Consider the following 16694-nt stretch of genomic DNA (forward strand, 5'->3'; position numbering starts at 1 on the left):
TATAACACAGATTGGGAACAGCTACCGTTGGTTAACGAACTGACTAGTCATTCAGAGTGCTTGGGTTAATTTTCTTCTTTTCCTTTCTTTTGATCATGCAAGCTGACAAAATCTCCAGAGCTACAGCGACGCAAGAGACGACTAGACCCTTGAGCCAGAATTCGAAAGGCAGAGAAACAGTGCTGACGTCTAACGACGACTTTCGGTTCGGGTTTACTCCAAGTAACGAGGTCCATCTGCGCATCCGATTCAGGCGTCGTCCAGCGATAGAATTGGTGTTCCGTGTTAAATAACACACTGAAAAATTGAAAGTCAATTTCTGAAACTGAATAAATTTAGAATAACGGAACTAACACTTTTCTAAGAAGTTCTATCTTCGTGGTGTCGTTCATGAGGCTCGAAAGTGGCATGTATCTGAATTCGGAGTACGGCGGTTCTTGTTTAACGTGAGCCGACTTGGAGTAAAGCCATTTGTTTGTTGTTGGGAAACTATCCAAGTTTATTTTAAAGAATATTTCATTGATGATGCAGGCTCCTCGCACTTCATTCAATAATTTCACAATACATTTGGTGTTAATAGGAATTGTTATCGCACCCGGAACCCCCTTTGGCAAGGGGTTTTTCTTTACCTGTCCAATAAGCGAACAATAAAAAAGTAAATAGAGGACCTACACAAGATAACACTACCCATGGCCGGTAAAAAGCGTGTTCAAATGATCGGTTATGGAAATAACCCTGTAGCTTCAGTCCATTTCCATCTTTAGCAAAAATATCCGTAAATTTATTCAGGGTTTTGTAGTTTATTTCTGAAAATTGACCTCGCATGGTGGCGCCAACATATGCAAGGACCACTGTAGACGCTAATAGCCAAGTTGCCAGAATTATTTCTTCAAACGGTATCCCTTGTTTTTTCCTCGGATAAGCTGAAAAATATTGTAAAGTGATTGTACAAAATGGTAATTTTATTTATATATTTAGCGAAAAGTTAAATAGCTGCAGAAGTCCATTAAATGTGCTAATTTAACGGACTTCTGATAACTGTCATTAAAACAAATAGTTTTCTTCATAGCCCTCGACTCCCTTCTGAGAGGGTCTTTTTTGGTTTCCCAACTTCTCCTTTAAAAGCTTTTTAATTACAGGATTAACGCCGCTTTGTCAAAAGCCTAGGTCTCCTTTCAAATACAAGGCTATTATAAATTATACTACTTTAGTAAATATCGCGATTCAATAAGGTTCAAAGAAGTTATTAATTTTTTTTAACATAAAAACCAAAAAATTTACCTTCACAGAAAAATGTTGATATCAAGTTCCAAACATTGTCGAAGGAATTGGTGACTATTTTCGTGATAACAATTGGTAACTTTGGTTTTCTACGTTTCGAGTTATCCAAATACAAGTGCACAGATTTTCTTAGCGACAAGCAACAAGATACGATGAAAAAGGAAACCACCAAGATAAAAACTGTCTACAATGAAATTAAAAAGTGTAACAGAATATTTCTATTATTTATCAATTAATTGAAATCCAGTCATCCAATTGGTTTATAAGCTTACATTGCCATCCATTTCTAAAAGTTGAGATACGTTTTTAATTTCCTGTTCGGGTTTCGAAGAAGCTGTGACGATCTTTTCGAAATGGTAATAACTTGGGTAAAGCTTCGATGTAAAATCTTTGTAATGGTAACGCGCATCTTTCATCATCCAAAACACATCTATGACCTGAAATTGAATTGAGATATGTGATATAACGTACACGGAAAGATGAATGAGATTTAATTGTTGCCAATTTCAACTTTTGCTACGAAATGGAACTAGAATTTAAATTCTATACGTGATATTTTAAACGTAGGCCATAGCTTGTAAACTTTGCTGCTTATTTCGCAAAATCTTATGACGAAATTTCTAAAACGAAAGTGCAATATTTTTTAATAGTAGATCAACTTCGTACTTCGTAAATTGCCCACACCCCAATATGAATGATGTTAAAGATATAATTACATTAATTGCATTTTGGCTATTACCAAAAGTAATATAAGAAACCTCCCTTCGGGAGGAAAGTATACAAAGGCGAATTTTTCCCGATACATCCTCGTACCGCGAATGTCCCCGCGCACTTATACGGCCGTAAACAAAGTTTAAAATATAGGGCCGCGGCGCGTAGAGCGTAGGAATACATTCTCTGATCTCGCGATTGCGTCGGCTGCTTAAGTTAAGTCAATTTCACAGACTCATTGTCATTTTAAACTTTTCCAATGAAATAATTCATGCAGCATTTTTAGATTTTGATGATAATCAATCATTAATAAACAGGCAGTGACTCGATTATAGGATTTTCATAGGTATTTTCGTTTCGAAATAACCGTATGTGAATATTTATTACCAAAATCAGGAATCTTCTATTTCTTTACGACAGACGGCTAAGCAGACTACACTAGTTTGAAGCGCTTTTTCCTCTTTCCAACGACCATATCAAAGGACTAAGATCTACCGTACCTTGTCCATGAGCAATAGTGTCTGAATATGGTATTTGGCGGTTCGAGGATGTCTCGCGTGTTTTAACGTTATGCCTATGGCCTCTTGTATACTTCCCTCCCGTAGGGAGGTTTCTTATATTACTTCTGCTATTACGTATACTTAAATTATACAAAAACGAGTTTTGCTTCGCAGTCCTTAAAAAACTGCATTTATACACAATCCGCGACACTTTTTCAAACCCACAAAGGGCCAGAAACTAGAAATTATTATATGTATTGCAATTTGAAATGAAGTTTAATCGTTATGAGAAATTTGCTTTTAATTGCGTAGTTCAAACATTTGTTATGATTAGAAATTTTTACAACTAAAACGGGTATAAATGCGGCGTTTCGAGATAAAGGGAGCTTAGATTTTCACGTATGAAATTATATAGAATCTGTTCCCGTAAGAACTTATCCCTGTCTAATAATTAAGGCGAAAAAATACAAAATGAGCTTTTAGCATCTTAATTTTTCAGGGTGGAAGAGATAAGAACACTTATTTCGAGTAAAATGTCGCTTTACTACTCCTAAAATGAGGTCCGTCATTCTGATTTGTGGTTTTAAAAGCCTTGTCGTATTTCTGACAATTATCATACATTCAGAAAAGGTGTTCGTATGTGTGTTGTTACATCTTGCATAAGTTTTAAACTTCAATTTGAACTCTAGTCATAATCGTCCTTAATTTAGCTCTTTATTCCGAAACGCCGCATTTAAACCCGTTTTTGTTGTAAAATTTCTAATCGTAACAAATGTTTGAACTACGCAATCAAAAGCAAATTTCTCATAACGATTAAACTCATTTCAAATTGGAATACATATAATAATTTCTAGTTTCTGGCCCTTTGTGGGTTTGAAAAAGTGTCGCGGATTGTGTATAAATGCAGTTTTTTAAGGACTGCGAAGCAAAACTCGTTTTTGTATATTATCTGTCCCTTTTTGGGGAAAAAAGTTATTTGGGAATAAATTAGTTCTGGAATAGTCAAACTCAATCGTCCAATTTTTTAAGACTTATTATATAGTATTTCACTAAATCGTAACTTACATTTGGAAATTGGAATGGTCGGATAATACAATGTACTGTATAAAAACACACTATGCTAAATATTCGTTGAAACCAAGTGAAAATTATAAAAATTCTCCGACTATTTCTTTGTGATCATTTAACCTTAGGCTTAGAAAGACAAAAAATAGGCCCAAAAAGTTTTAAAAAAAATCCATAGACATTAGAACACTATTAAGAACCTAGACAAACTATTGCGAGAGGGGTCTCGCGATATTCTGTTAGGAAAATTTCAATCCCACCCCTTCGCGTGTGTGATAGGGTTTTTGATACGTGGCGCCCCTATCGGCGAGCGAAGGAGCTATTCAATTTGAACAAAAAATAAATACCGTAATGTTTCATCTTGCAAATGTTTTAATTCTCTGTTAATAAACATCTCTTTATTCTACAAACACTTTTCCTTCCATTAATTAATACGGAAATTAATAAAAATTAATTAAATATTAAACGTCCCCGGCGGGATTCGAACCCGCGTTGTCTCCCTCCCAAGTACTGACCGCGCTCGAAGCTGCTTAACTTCGAATGTTAACATGGGGTTAGTAATATTTTAGTTTACCTCGCCGCATGTAGATGGCGCTACAAGCAACTCACCCTATCATACTCGCGAAGGGGTGCTTCCATTGAACCCGAATCAAAGCTGAAAATTCAACCGTTCCTCTTGTATCTCTATGAAAAAATCACATGAACTTAATTAGAGAATCAAAATGGCGAAATTAAGCGCGAGATTCGAATTGAAACTTTTATTGAAATGCAGCGCGTGATGGCGCGTGAGCAAGCGCGTGGTTTAAAAATATTTTTTTTGAAACCTATACAAAAAGGCCAAGTTAACCTTACACTACGAGAAATGAGATACTATACCTTTTCAGCCTTTGCCAGTGCTGTAAAGTTAGGCTGTGAAAAAAGTGTACCCCCTTGGTCGCCAAAACCTTGGGTCTAAAGGCCCATTTACACTAGACTAAAATCTTACGTTCGCGTCGGTTAGAGGGCTGCAAACTGAAAAAAGTCATTCCCAAAGCCTGCCAACTCCAATGGTAAAATTTTCACAAACGCCACTGCCACCCTAACGCCATTGTTATATTTTCAACTCCTCCCTAACGCCACACTAAAGTTCATTTCATTTTTGAATCCCTGCCAAAGCCAATTGTGAAGTTTCACACGAATTCCAATCCCTGCCAAAGCCAATTGATAAATTCAATAATATTTCCAATCCCTGCCGTAGCCAATGTGAAATTTGACAATTTTTCCAATCCCTGCCAAAGCCAATGAGATATGCGACAAGTTTTCTAATCCTTGACCAAACTAATGAGATATCCGACAAGTTTTCCCATCTCTGCCAAAGCCAATGAGAGCTTCAACAAACTTTCTTACTCCAAACACAAAAGCATTTAACCTAACCAATTTCCATTGATATTTACCCCAACGTTTCCCAGCCGGCCGTGTGGTATATTATGGACTTATATATTATGAAGGTTTTCCAACGTTATCCCACTGCATTTTTACCTCTCCGAGTGACGTATGTCACGGAGAGGTTCTAATTTCGACGTGTCTGTGTGTCTGTCTGTCTGTGTGTGTGTCTGTCTGTCCGTTGTTACACCCACGTGACCGTGTTCGCAGTTTGCAAATCGGAGCAAACGTGTATTCAATTTCCAGACTGCATTTACAGTCCCGGAAATTGTATTCCACTTACAGGCTATTACTCCATTGCCTGTCTAACAACTCTGTTCATTTGTCCACCCCACATGGACACCAATCTGAACTTACTAACTTCTAAACACCACCATCTTCTAGTCTTTCGCCCATTCCACACCGACACCAGTTTGTACTTACTGGCTTCTAAACACCACCACCTTCTCGTCTTTGTCCATTCCACATGGACACCAGTCTGTACACCTGGCTTCTAACACCACCATCTTCTGGTCTTTGTTTTTGTCCATCCCACATGGACACCAGTCTGTACACCTAGCTTCTAACACCACCATCTTCTGGTCTTTGTTTTTGTCCATCCCACATGGCCACCAGTCTGTACACCTGGCTTCTAACACCACTATCTTCTGGTCTTTGTTTTTGTCCACCCCACATGGACACCAGTCTGTACACCTGGCTTCTAACACCACCATCTTCTGGTCTTTGTTTTTGTCCATCCCACATGGACACCAGTCTGTACACCTGGCTTCTAACACCACCATCTTCTGGTCTTTGTTTTTGTCCATCCCACATGGACACCAGTCTGTACACCTGGCTTCTAACACCACCATCTTCTGGTCTTTGTTTTTGTCCATCCCACATGGACACCAGTCTGTACACCTGGCTTCTAACACCACCATCTTCTGGTCTTTGTTTTTGTCCATCCCACATGGACACCAGTCTGTACACCTGGCTTCTAACACCACCATCATCCTTAAGGTTAAGACATACGCGGCGATCGGCTAGGGTTACGAGAAACGTCTAGCCTTCCAATGGAGGGGTCTTCCTCCAAGGTTCACGCAATTGCGATGTTCTTATCTACAGCTGCGATTCGAATCCTTTATATACTACCTATTTGAGTAAGTCGAAACAACAGTCATATCCTTCAATTCAAACGTCAATATTAGTCAAGTCTCTCAAGGTGGTTTAATTATTCTTTTTTAAAACGATGTAACGCTCAATAAGGCGAACAACTAACGAAGAAAATATTACATATTAATTATATTTATTTTAATATTTAAGATAATCTCTTTTCTCAATTCAAAATTAATACGGAAAGAGTTAAAAAGCAGTCTATTTTTTGTCTGTGTGTGTCCGTCCGTTATCACACTAGTATAGTGCGCCGAGTTAGCGGTTCGCTTTGTTTTGATGTGTTAAGAAATCCTACAGAACCTTAATATTCACTTTTTCCATAATATAAAGTGAATATGTGGAAATCTTTTTCGTAATTACGATGCATTTAGTACATTTGTAGCTTTAAAGCTCTGTTTCATTTTGATATTCCAAGGATGTTTTTTAATATTATTATTTGAAATGGCTGTTTATATATTACTTAAGCTATACTACATCTGTATATAGAATAATCCTTGGTTTAGGTATTTCAAGACGAAAGCTATGGCCTCGATTCTGTCGGGTAAATCAAGATTGATCCGCAATAGGCTTAGTGAACCAAAGAGTAAATAATTGAGACCTGAGGTGGAGTAAACTCTGGGTTTTGATTATCGTGTCTGTAATGAAGGGACATTAACGGTTCAGAGTGAACCGAAAGTTAAATACACGTTTAAATAATCAAATTTAGATTTTATAATAGAAGAAAGCATCATGGTAGCAATTAGATCAGTGAAAGGGCTAATCGTTATCGGATCATAGATTTGAAGTTTTCATTCTTGTTTCAAAGTTAATATAGAACGAGTATTGATACTGTTAGTTATTTAAAACAGAATTGTATATTTGATTTGCGATAAATGATAAAATGAAGTTTCAAGTGTGTGACTCTCAGTGGCGGGTTTAACGGTAAGCGGACTAAGCGGCCGCTCGGGGCCCCGGGATGCCGTGGGGCCCCGAATTGAGCAGAATTAATTTTCTTCCATTAACATTTTTTTTATTTTCGAAGTAAAAAATGGAAGAGACTAATAGTTTTAATAGGAAATAAATGACGAATATTTTCCCTTTCAGTATTACCAAGAAGGGATTTATATAAGACTAGCTGTTACCCGCGGCGTCGCTTGCGTGTAATAAGAACTTCCATCAAAATGATATAAAGTATGGGTAGATTTTACTGATGACTAATACTTTTGTAGCACCCTAGGAGCGAAGGCACTCGGCGTTGCCCGTCACCCCGTCGGGACATTTTTTATTACTTTCCACGTGGGCACTATTCCATAAAAAAGGGTTATTACGTTTTTGGCCGCCATTTAAAAAGATGGCAACAAATCGAACCAAAAAGACCTTTAGCCCGTCTATATTTTAAAGGAAACCTGTGTACTAAATATTTGCGAAATCGGTTGAAACGCGCGGACTTTGTTGCATATAGAAAAGATTTTTTACATTTCTGGTCGCCATTTTTTAAGATGGGGGCGGATTGGAAAAATCTTTCTTAGTACGCGCCTACTACTTATGAGTAACGTTCCGGCAAATTTTCAGCCTTCTAGGGCAAGTGGTTTGGGCTGGGCGTTGATTATCAGTCAGTCAGTCAGGACTTTGATTTATATAGATATAGAAGACCTAAGTTACGAGATTATACGCTTCTACTCTCATACGCCGGTGTCAGTAAACACGTAAGCCCCACCCCTTTCATGGCCGTCATTGCTCTGCGCTTTCCCATTGGATCCCATGGGGATAGGGCATACGGACGCGAATGAACTATTCCACCTAGAGAAAAAGCAAACCTCGAGCAAAGGACACAGAAAATGCAGTGCTGAAACGGTACGATGGTTGCTTTTAATTGCCATGAACAAGTTGGTTAAAGTTTTTGAACATGCATAACTTGATGGATTTTGAATATGTGTATCTACGTGAAAATCGTTCGTTCTGTAATTGTTTCTAAATTGAATACCAATGATTTCATGAGTTCCAAAAACCAAACCAAGGCTTAATGAAAAGGTAAAAGAAATAGATGGTGGAAAACATATAGCGTTTTTCTTTGCGGTAAAAACGAGCTGCTCCGAGACGGCGGCGCGTCTTACAAGGACCCAGTCGCTCCCTCCCGGTTTCCTCCCGGATTGATCCCAACCGCTCCAACTCTAGAGACGGAGCGCCTGAAGACGTCACAAAACAGCTCTGAAAATACTTTTTTCTTTCATTAGGAGCAACTACATTCGGTCCTCTGAGCTAGAGCGATGACGTTACACGTAAATTTGGAGCGATCTCGGAGCGCTCTCAGACGACCCCAAAGAAAAACGGTATAAGATAAAATATTAAGTCCCGGCTCATTTTCAAGGGAGGATTGTCGACTATCACGCGCGCACCGGACGCTATTTTAGGCTTTCTTATATAAATTTCTTCTTACAACTACTATTTAATTTTAATATCTCGAGTTTGGGGGGCCCCAAAATGGTTACCGCTTGGGCCTCCACTTGACTTGAGCCGCCACTGGTGACTCTCTGAAATACGGTAGGGGGTAGAGAACATCTACTGGTCTTTGTTTTTGTCCATCCCACATGGACACCAGTCTGCACACCTGGCTTCTACTCCATCGTCATCGTTGGGTTTAAGACATTCGCGGCGATCAGCTAGGGTTACGAGAAACGTCTAGCCTCCCTAGGGTGGGTTGTCCACGATAGGTTTTCGCAATTGCGGTTGTTCTTGCTTTTAGCTGTAGTTCGACACCCTTATATACTACCTATTTGATTAAGACGAAGCAACCGGCGTATGCTTCATTTCAAACGCCAATATTAGTCAAGTCTCTCAAGAATGTTTAATTGTTCTTTTTTAAAACGATGTAACGTTTAATAAGGCGAATAACTAACGAAGAAAATGTTAAATATTAATTATATTTATATTAATATTTAAGATAATCTTGTTTCTCAATTCAAAATTAATACGGAAAGAGTTAAAAAGCAGTCTATGTTTTTGTCTGTGTGTGTCCGTCCGTTGTTACAGTAGTGCGCTGCGTTAGAAGTTCGTTTTGTTTTGATGTGTAAAGGAATCCTACAGAACCATAATATTCCCTTTATCCTTAATATAAAGTGAATATGTGGAAATATTTTTCGTAATTATGATGTATTTAGTACTTTTGTAGCTTTAAAGCTCTATTTCATTTTGATATTCCAAAGATTTTTTTTAATATTATTATTTAAAATGGATGTTTATATATTACTTAAGCTATACTACATCTGTTTATAGCATAATCCTTTCTAAAGTGAATACAAGCACAACGCTACTATGTTGGTCAAATGAACTTTTATTTGTCAATAGGCCTAGTGAACCAAAAAGTAAACGCTTGGGTGTGGTTTTCGTTTCTGTAATGCAGAGACATTAACGGTTCAGAGTGAGCCGAAAGTTAAATACACTTTTAAATAATTAGGCTTAGATTATATAATCATGGTGGAAATCTGGGCCGCGTTCAGCAGAGCCCAGCGCTGTGAGCAGTGTCCTACATAACGGGATTTGGTTTTTGAATTTTGACGTCACGGTGCTTAGCGCTGAGCTAGCGCGGTCTTCAAAGGAAATAGTCGGCTCTTTGGATAACGTGACGTAAAACGCATAGTTCTCAGCTTGGCGAAAAAACCATGGAGGAATTAATACAAATAGCTCTATGGGACTGTAACAATTTAATTGGCGTGAAACCAGTTGATCACGCGAGAATTTTAAGAGATATGTTAGTTTCTAATTTTAATTATAAAAGTTGTTATCTATCTCTATAAATATGTTATGATACAATTTTTGTTAAGCCTTGGTACCTTGCACGCTTTAAATCGGATGATTTTAATGTGTACAAGTATATCATTATTGGATGTAAAATGTCGTCTGATTTACTGTATATTTGCTATGCTTTGTATACTGCTTTAATATTTCATAAACATTTCCATATCTGGGTAAATAAGTTTGTAAGTAGTCGTCTTGACTCGGAGAGGTAATATTTTGGTTTTCCCAACTTGTTTCAATTATTTTTATTATAAACTCGAACATTGTTTATAATTGTAGTTTTCCTTTTTACCTCTCCGTGTGACGTAGTCCAGGAGAGGTTCTGTAACGGCCGTGTCTGTCTGTGTGTCTGTGTGTCTGTTTGTCTGTCTGTGTGTCTGTGTGTGTGTCTGTGTGTCTGTCTGTCCGTTGTTACACCCACGTGACCGCGTTCGCAGTTTGCGTATCGGAGCAAACGTGTTCGCCATTTCCGAACTGCTTTCACAGTCACGGAAATGGCTCCTCTACTTGAGTTCTCACACCACCATCTTCTGATCTTTGTCCATCCCACATGAACACCAGTCTGGTACTTTTCTGGCTTCCAACACCATCATCTTCTGTTCTTTGTCAATGCCACATTGACACCAGTCTGCACTTACACTGGCTTCTAACACCACCATCCACTGGTCCGCCGTCTATTCCACATAGACACCAATCTGTATCATTGGCTTCTACTCCATTATCATCGTTTGGTTTTAGGATATACGCGGCGATCAGCTAGGGTTACGAGAAACGTCTAGCCTCCCTAAGGTGGGATCGCCACCAAAGGTTTTCGCAATTGCGCTTTTTCCTTACTATTATAATGGAAACGAATCGTATATATACCCCAAATTTGAAAAAAGCGGGCAAGAGGGGTACCCTTCACTTTAAACGTCAATATTAGCAAAGTTTGAGAAGATAATAGGTATAACTTTATTTTAAACGATTTAACTATTTTTAATGTTAATTATTGAAGATTAAAATAATTAAAAATAATTATATTTATTTAAATATTAAGGATAAACCTCTCGTGCAAAGAGAGAGATTATCATTGCCTCCTATATCTACCAAGGCCCGTGCATGCGATATATTTCCTTCATTGCCTCCTATATCTATCAAGACCCGTGCATTGTGATATATTTCATTCATTGCCCCCTATATCTATCAAGGCCCGTGCATTGTGATATATTTCGTTCATTGCCTCCTATATCTATCAAGGCCCGTGCATTGCGATATATTTTTCAAAACAACAACAAAAATGGGAAACCCCAACTCAGAAACATAATAACCTTTTCATTGGATACTTAAGTTTATATAATCTTCTTGACACGGAGAGGTAATATTTTGGTTTTCCCAACTTGTTACGTTTAATCTAAGGCGACGGAAAAATTTATGACTCTCTAACTTAAAAAAAACACAAATAGTTTTAGTTTCGTTTTCTCTCGCACAGCAATGAATTGGAATTTTTTTTTTGCGAAGGGGCGGCTGTATCAGCCGCGAGCGTCATGTGCCGTCTGTGTGGGGTTGAACTTCATGCATCCCGCTTGCGCCAAAACAACCGCGTGGGAAATTCAAAGAGGAAAAATTGACTAATATCACTAATGCCACCAACTCCATTTGGATACTATAAATGCCAACGCCAGCGAAAGCCACCAGAATCCAACAATAATCCAGTCCCGACCGACTCCCGTATAAGTTTTCAAAATATTTCCACTCCCTTCCGACTCCGTTCCATTTCAGAGATAGTATTCCCAAAGCCACCCAATGCCAAATTATTTATTTTACCCAACTCCAACTCCGACCAAAAATGAGGGAGTCCCTTGGCTTTCTATGGAGTTGGAGTTTTCCCAAAGCCTTTGCAGTCCTCTAGCGTCGGTCGTGTCGTTAACTTCGTTTCCGTCGCGTCTGTTCAGACAAGAGAGCAGACGACAGTGACGACCAAAAAGTGAGTGAGATATACTCTGATTTTTGAACCAATCAGGAGCTCGTTCAGTTAAGGCGGGAAATTTTGAAAGTGAAAAATACGTTTGCATTGAATTAGGCCTATTTCGAACAATTATGAACTCCGAAGAGACTACTGCGCTAATTTTGCAAAGTAATAATTTGTTAGCAAGTTATTTTTTCATTAGAAGAGCGAAAAATAAAGCAAATAGGTAAATTTGGGTGAGAGAAGTCTTCGCAGATAGATTCACAGACGGAGATTTTCATAATCTCATACCAAAACTTCAAATGGCTTTTGAAATTAGGGAAGACCCTTTATTTTTGGAATATTGTCGGATGACGCCTAGTCAAGTTGAATATGTTTTAGGCTTGATTGAAAGTAAAATATGTGTTGAAGAGTTGCACTTGAGGGATAGTATTTCAGCGAATGAGCGCCTGTTCATAACACTGAGGTATTTAGTCTCATTAATGCCACAAACAAAAATTTGATCTTTTTAATTTTACACGGAATTTTATTCCGTTTAAAATTTAAGAAACGGCACCAAACCCCTGTCCCTGTCCCGGACGCGTCCGCGAAACCGGTTTCGAAACGAACGCTTACGATGGGAGAGAGAGGGAAAACGAAAGCTTGCGGGGAGAGAGATCGCTAGCGTACGCGATGGCGATACGAAGAGAGATGGAACCCAGATCGGAGGGAAACGAATCTCCGCTGCCTGCCTGGTATATTAGTGAGAGGGGGAAGAGGGAGAGGGGGCATCCCGCTCGGAGAGGAGAGAGAGAGGAAAGAATGGTAGTTTAAATCTCGCGGGCTTTTTTAATTTTACACGGAATTTTAATTCCGGTAAAATTGAGGAAACGGCACCAAAACCCCTGTCGCTGTCCCTGTCCCTGTGCCGGACGCGTCCGCGAAACGAACGCTTACGATAAGAGAGGGAAACCGGTCGCGTCCGCGAAACGTACGCTTACGATGAGAGAGAGAGATCGCTAGCGTACGCGGTGGCGATACGAAGCTCCGCGTAGAGAGAGAAGTGCCTGCCTGGTATATTTCTCGCGGGCTTTTTTGAGTGAAGGGAAACAAGATGATAATTTTCGTGCACTACTGCACTTTGTGCGCGTGATACATCAGAGATTATGCTGGATGGTTAGGTTAGGTTTCGTAAAATAGAGGGGACGCTTTACGGTCATAGTGATTTCTGGTTTAGGGGATCCAGGATTTTGTTTAAATACATTATTTGATTCGTATGGTTTTTAAAAATTATACTTTAGTGGGGTGCACAATTTAGTTTCATTAATATTATTTGAAATGTGACGTTATTAGCAATTAAAGGGATACACGATTGTGTTTCAGAAATGTTTTTAGTTGTACGATTTATTGGAAATCAACTATACGGGGGGTCACGTGAGCCGTGTAAAATTACTATTAAGGCCCAGCCCTTGGGCCATCTTGTTTTATATATAAAGATTTTTGGCTACTGGAGATTGCTACGGCTCCATTTCTCTCGCTTTTCGCGTTGGAAAATCGACGGTTTCACGAATAATCCCCATTGTTTGCCAAGCCTTATGGGATGCCCTGCATCCTATATATCTTCCACCGATGAACAAACACAATATGGCTGTGGCAGCGCAGGGCTTTTTGGAAAAGTGGAACTTTCCCAACTGTGTAGGAGCTGTTGATGGGAAGCACGTCAACATAATAGCCCCGACTAAATCAGGGTCATTGTACTATAATTACAAAGGGCACCACAGTATTGTCCTTATGGCAAATTGTGACGCCCATTACAAATTTACATTTGTCAATGTTGGAAACTTTGGACGAATTAGTGATGGTGGTATTTTCAACGCGAGTTCATTGGGAGACGCTGTAAAAAATTCCGAATTTTTTCCTTCTCCAAAATCCTTGCCTGGGGCAGATTTATTAATTCCAGTGCCATACTGTTTAGTTGGAGATGAGGCATTCCCGCTTTCCAAACATCTCATGAAGCCATATTCTTCCAAAGATTTGACTAAAGAAAGAAGGATCTTTAATTATAGATTGTCTAGAGCGCGTAATTGTATCGAAAACGCTTTTGGAATAAAGGCAGCGCGATTTGGAGTTTTGGGCGATGCGATGACACTGATGCCTCAAAATGCTGAGAAGGTAGTTTTAGCCACGTGTGTTTTACATAACCTTTTAGTGAAATCTGAGGAGATGAGTGCCATAAAGCATTATTGTCCTTCAAATTATAGTGACTATGTTGATAGGCAAGGAATTTCCCATGAAGGTGCCTGGAGAACTAAAGTGGGTAGCGCAAAAGCTGCTTATGCGCTTACTTCACTTTGTCCTCAATTGGGCTCGAAAAATATTACTGGAGAAGCTGTTCGTACACAGTTCTGCAACTACTTCAATAGCACTGGTGCAGTGTCTTGGCAAAACAATTATTGATTTAATAACTGTCAACAAACGAATTTTGAAAACATGGAATAATAAGTTTATTTGGTTATTAGAGTATTTTTTTTAACATGTATAGTATTAGTTATTAATTAATAAATATGTTTTAAAATGAAAAGTGAACAAAAACTAGGACTATTTTGCACCAAATTCCGAAAGTAACTAGAATTTTTCTAATCCTCATCGTAAACCAATTCATAAACTAGCTGCATTATCTTAATCTTGGCCATGGATCTTTTTTTGTCAGAAAGTTTTCCCAAATCTGATTTTAGGCTAAGAAGAAACTGGATCAGAGCTAGCTTGGCTATTTTTTGAATATAAAGTTGTTTTTATTGCTTCATTATTTTCTTTCATCATACTCAATATTTCTCGTTCAACTTTATCATTTTTCTTCTTCTTGTTTGGGGGAGAAGCACTGATAAATGGACCTGCCATTGATTTTTGGCGTTCACAAGAAACATTGTTATTTATTCTTAATCCAGATGATTCAGCAGCTGTTTGGTCGCTGTCTATCATTTACGAATGTATTACTAACAATTATAGTTATCTGGGATTGTAAGGTTTAGCTTCATTTGATAAAATATCAAACTTACTACATGTAATTGATGTTGCTGTTGGAGCTCCCTCATCATCTAAAAAATCCAACCCTTCGACCATATGACTTTCATCGCTTGGGCACATAGCAATGCCCCCTGAAGCTAATTCGTTCAAAATTTCTGTAGCCTCAATATCCTTTTCCAAGACAGACTCGAAGTTCTCTTTTTCATTGGCTGATGGTGCCATACTATCTATGGTACTATTGAATTTTGAGATTTAAATATCATATGTTTCAGGATAACCTTTGGGAAAGATTGCTATATGGAATATTTTAAAATGCAATCTAAATAACATAAATCTTAGCTTCAAACCTCGTCTAATAAAAGAGGAAAGAAACCGAGATTGGCACATTTTAAACAACAACCCTTATACAGTAATCTTCCCTTTAACGGCCAGAAACTAAATTTAACTATTCGAGTGATACCTCCTATGTTTAATGGTATCGTCCAAGAAGGACAACGATTCCATGAAACCCCAGGTGTTAAGAAGAGCAGCGCCTTTTCCGCTTTTCTTTTCTTTGGCCAAGTTTCTTTTTACCCGTACATACTTCTCCCGAACCTGCTTCCAACATCCCTTTAGCTCCTCCACTAAATTAAAGTAATTAAAATAATATTTCCATTCCCCAACCACTGACAACAATTTAAAGTTCACTTTCTGCAAAGGCTTAGCTTACCTGGAAAACCCATGTCTTCCGAAATCTTTCTCCAAGCCAAATGTTTTATGTTGTTTTTCCTATACACATTTTTCCTAATATCCCATAATTCGGGATACTCACGCACATTATTAATTAGATTTTCCGTGTTTTCGTCAGAATACAGGTTGTTTTTGTCCATCTTATTTAAATTCCAATAAGGTCCAAAGTTCCAAACTGAGTAAAGCCCTAGAGCGCGTCTGCCGTCTGCTAAAGAAAAGGCGCTAAAAAGAGGTGCTGCCATCTCGACACTGACCGACGAAATTGAATTTTTTCAACCTTAAACCCGCGAATATTTTACGTAGTCGTTGACAAGTGTGAACAGTCTAATGAAGCGAACAAAGCGACTTCGCCGACGTGAACGTAAGGTTTTAGTCAAGTGTAAATGGGCCTTTACTCTCAAAACTTTTTCCACCTCATAATGTTAAGCTCCAAAGAGTTTAACATTACGATTTCGGATTGAGTATAAATAGGAAATCCCTAACGGGATTTTCTTAATGCAGCTCCACTTAAAATCTGAAACAAATTGGTTTCTAGCAAAAATCATATTGTACCAAACTGATTCGGTGCAATTTAACATCTTTTCCAGCTAATAATCAAATATTAAGTCTCGCTAACTAGTAACGTGCTTATAATTAGGGGTGTGCGAATACCACTTTTTAGGAATCAAACCGGATACCGAATACCAAAAAATCTTCCTTATCAAATACCGAATCGAATAGTTTATTCCAAATCTAATACCGAATCGAATAGTTTATTCCAAATCTAATACCGAATCGAATAGTTTATTCCAAATCTAATACCGAATAGTTCGGCCTTGGTAAATTTTTTACTAGCCGATTAATCGCGAATAGTTAAGCCTATTATTCGCGAATTGTTAACCCTAATACCAGAAGTTGATGACTGGGAAGTATTGGACACTAAGGCATTATATAGTATCCATCCCTGCAAGTCAAAATTGCCTATGGCAATCGTAAAAGAGGGTCGAAAGTTTCCTCCCCACTAGGAAAACTATCTAATCTACTGAAAAAATCCCACGCCGAGAGGCTGTGGCACTCAAACTGTGGGGCGTGTTCAAAACTTCTTCAGCGCCAATCGTTGAAAAGCCGTCTGG

At 38.5% G+C, this 16694-nt stretch overlaps 1 protein-coding gene across 1 annotated transcript; it reads right to left on the reverse strand.

Moving 5' to 3' along the window:
* Positions 1-14490: 14490 nt before the first annotated feature.
* Positions 14491-15082, reverse strand: LOC149692862 (uncharacterized). The gene is made up of 2 exons (XM_089867513.1): positions 14886-15082; positions 14491-14801 (listed from the first exon to the last, which is right to left on the reverse strand). The coding sequence occupies exons 1-2, from the start codon at positions 15073-15075 to the stop codon at positions 14566-14568; spliced, it is 426 nt and encodes a 141-aa protein (XP_089723639.1). The 5' UTR covers positions 15076-15082; the 3' UTR covers positions 14491-14565.
* Positions 15083-16694: the final 1612 nt, after the last annotated feature.

Source organism: Phalangium opilio, unplaced genomic scaffold (genome assembly GCF_054372755.1).
Source record: "Phalangium opilio isolate 3A_F unplaced genomic scaffold, DU_Popi_V2 ptg000024l_1, whole genome shotgun sequence".
Taxonomy (NCBI): domain Eukaryota; kingdom Metazoa; phylum Arthropoda; class Arachnida; order Opiliones; family Phalangiidae; genus Phalangium; species Phalangium opilio.

Bases quoted from the DNA above. Each gene is read 5' to 3' on its own strand.
- LOC149692862 (XM_089867513.1), bottom strand. From the start codon at position 15,075: ATGGCACCATCAGCCAATGAAAAAGAGAACTTCGAGTCTGTCTTGGAA. The intron at 14,802-14,885 runs GTAAGTTTGATA...CGTAAATGATAG, and splicing joins AGCAACATCAATTACATGTA to ACAGCGACCAAACAGCTGCT.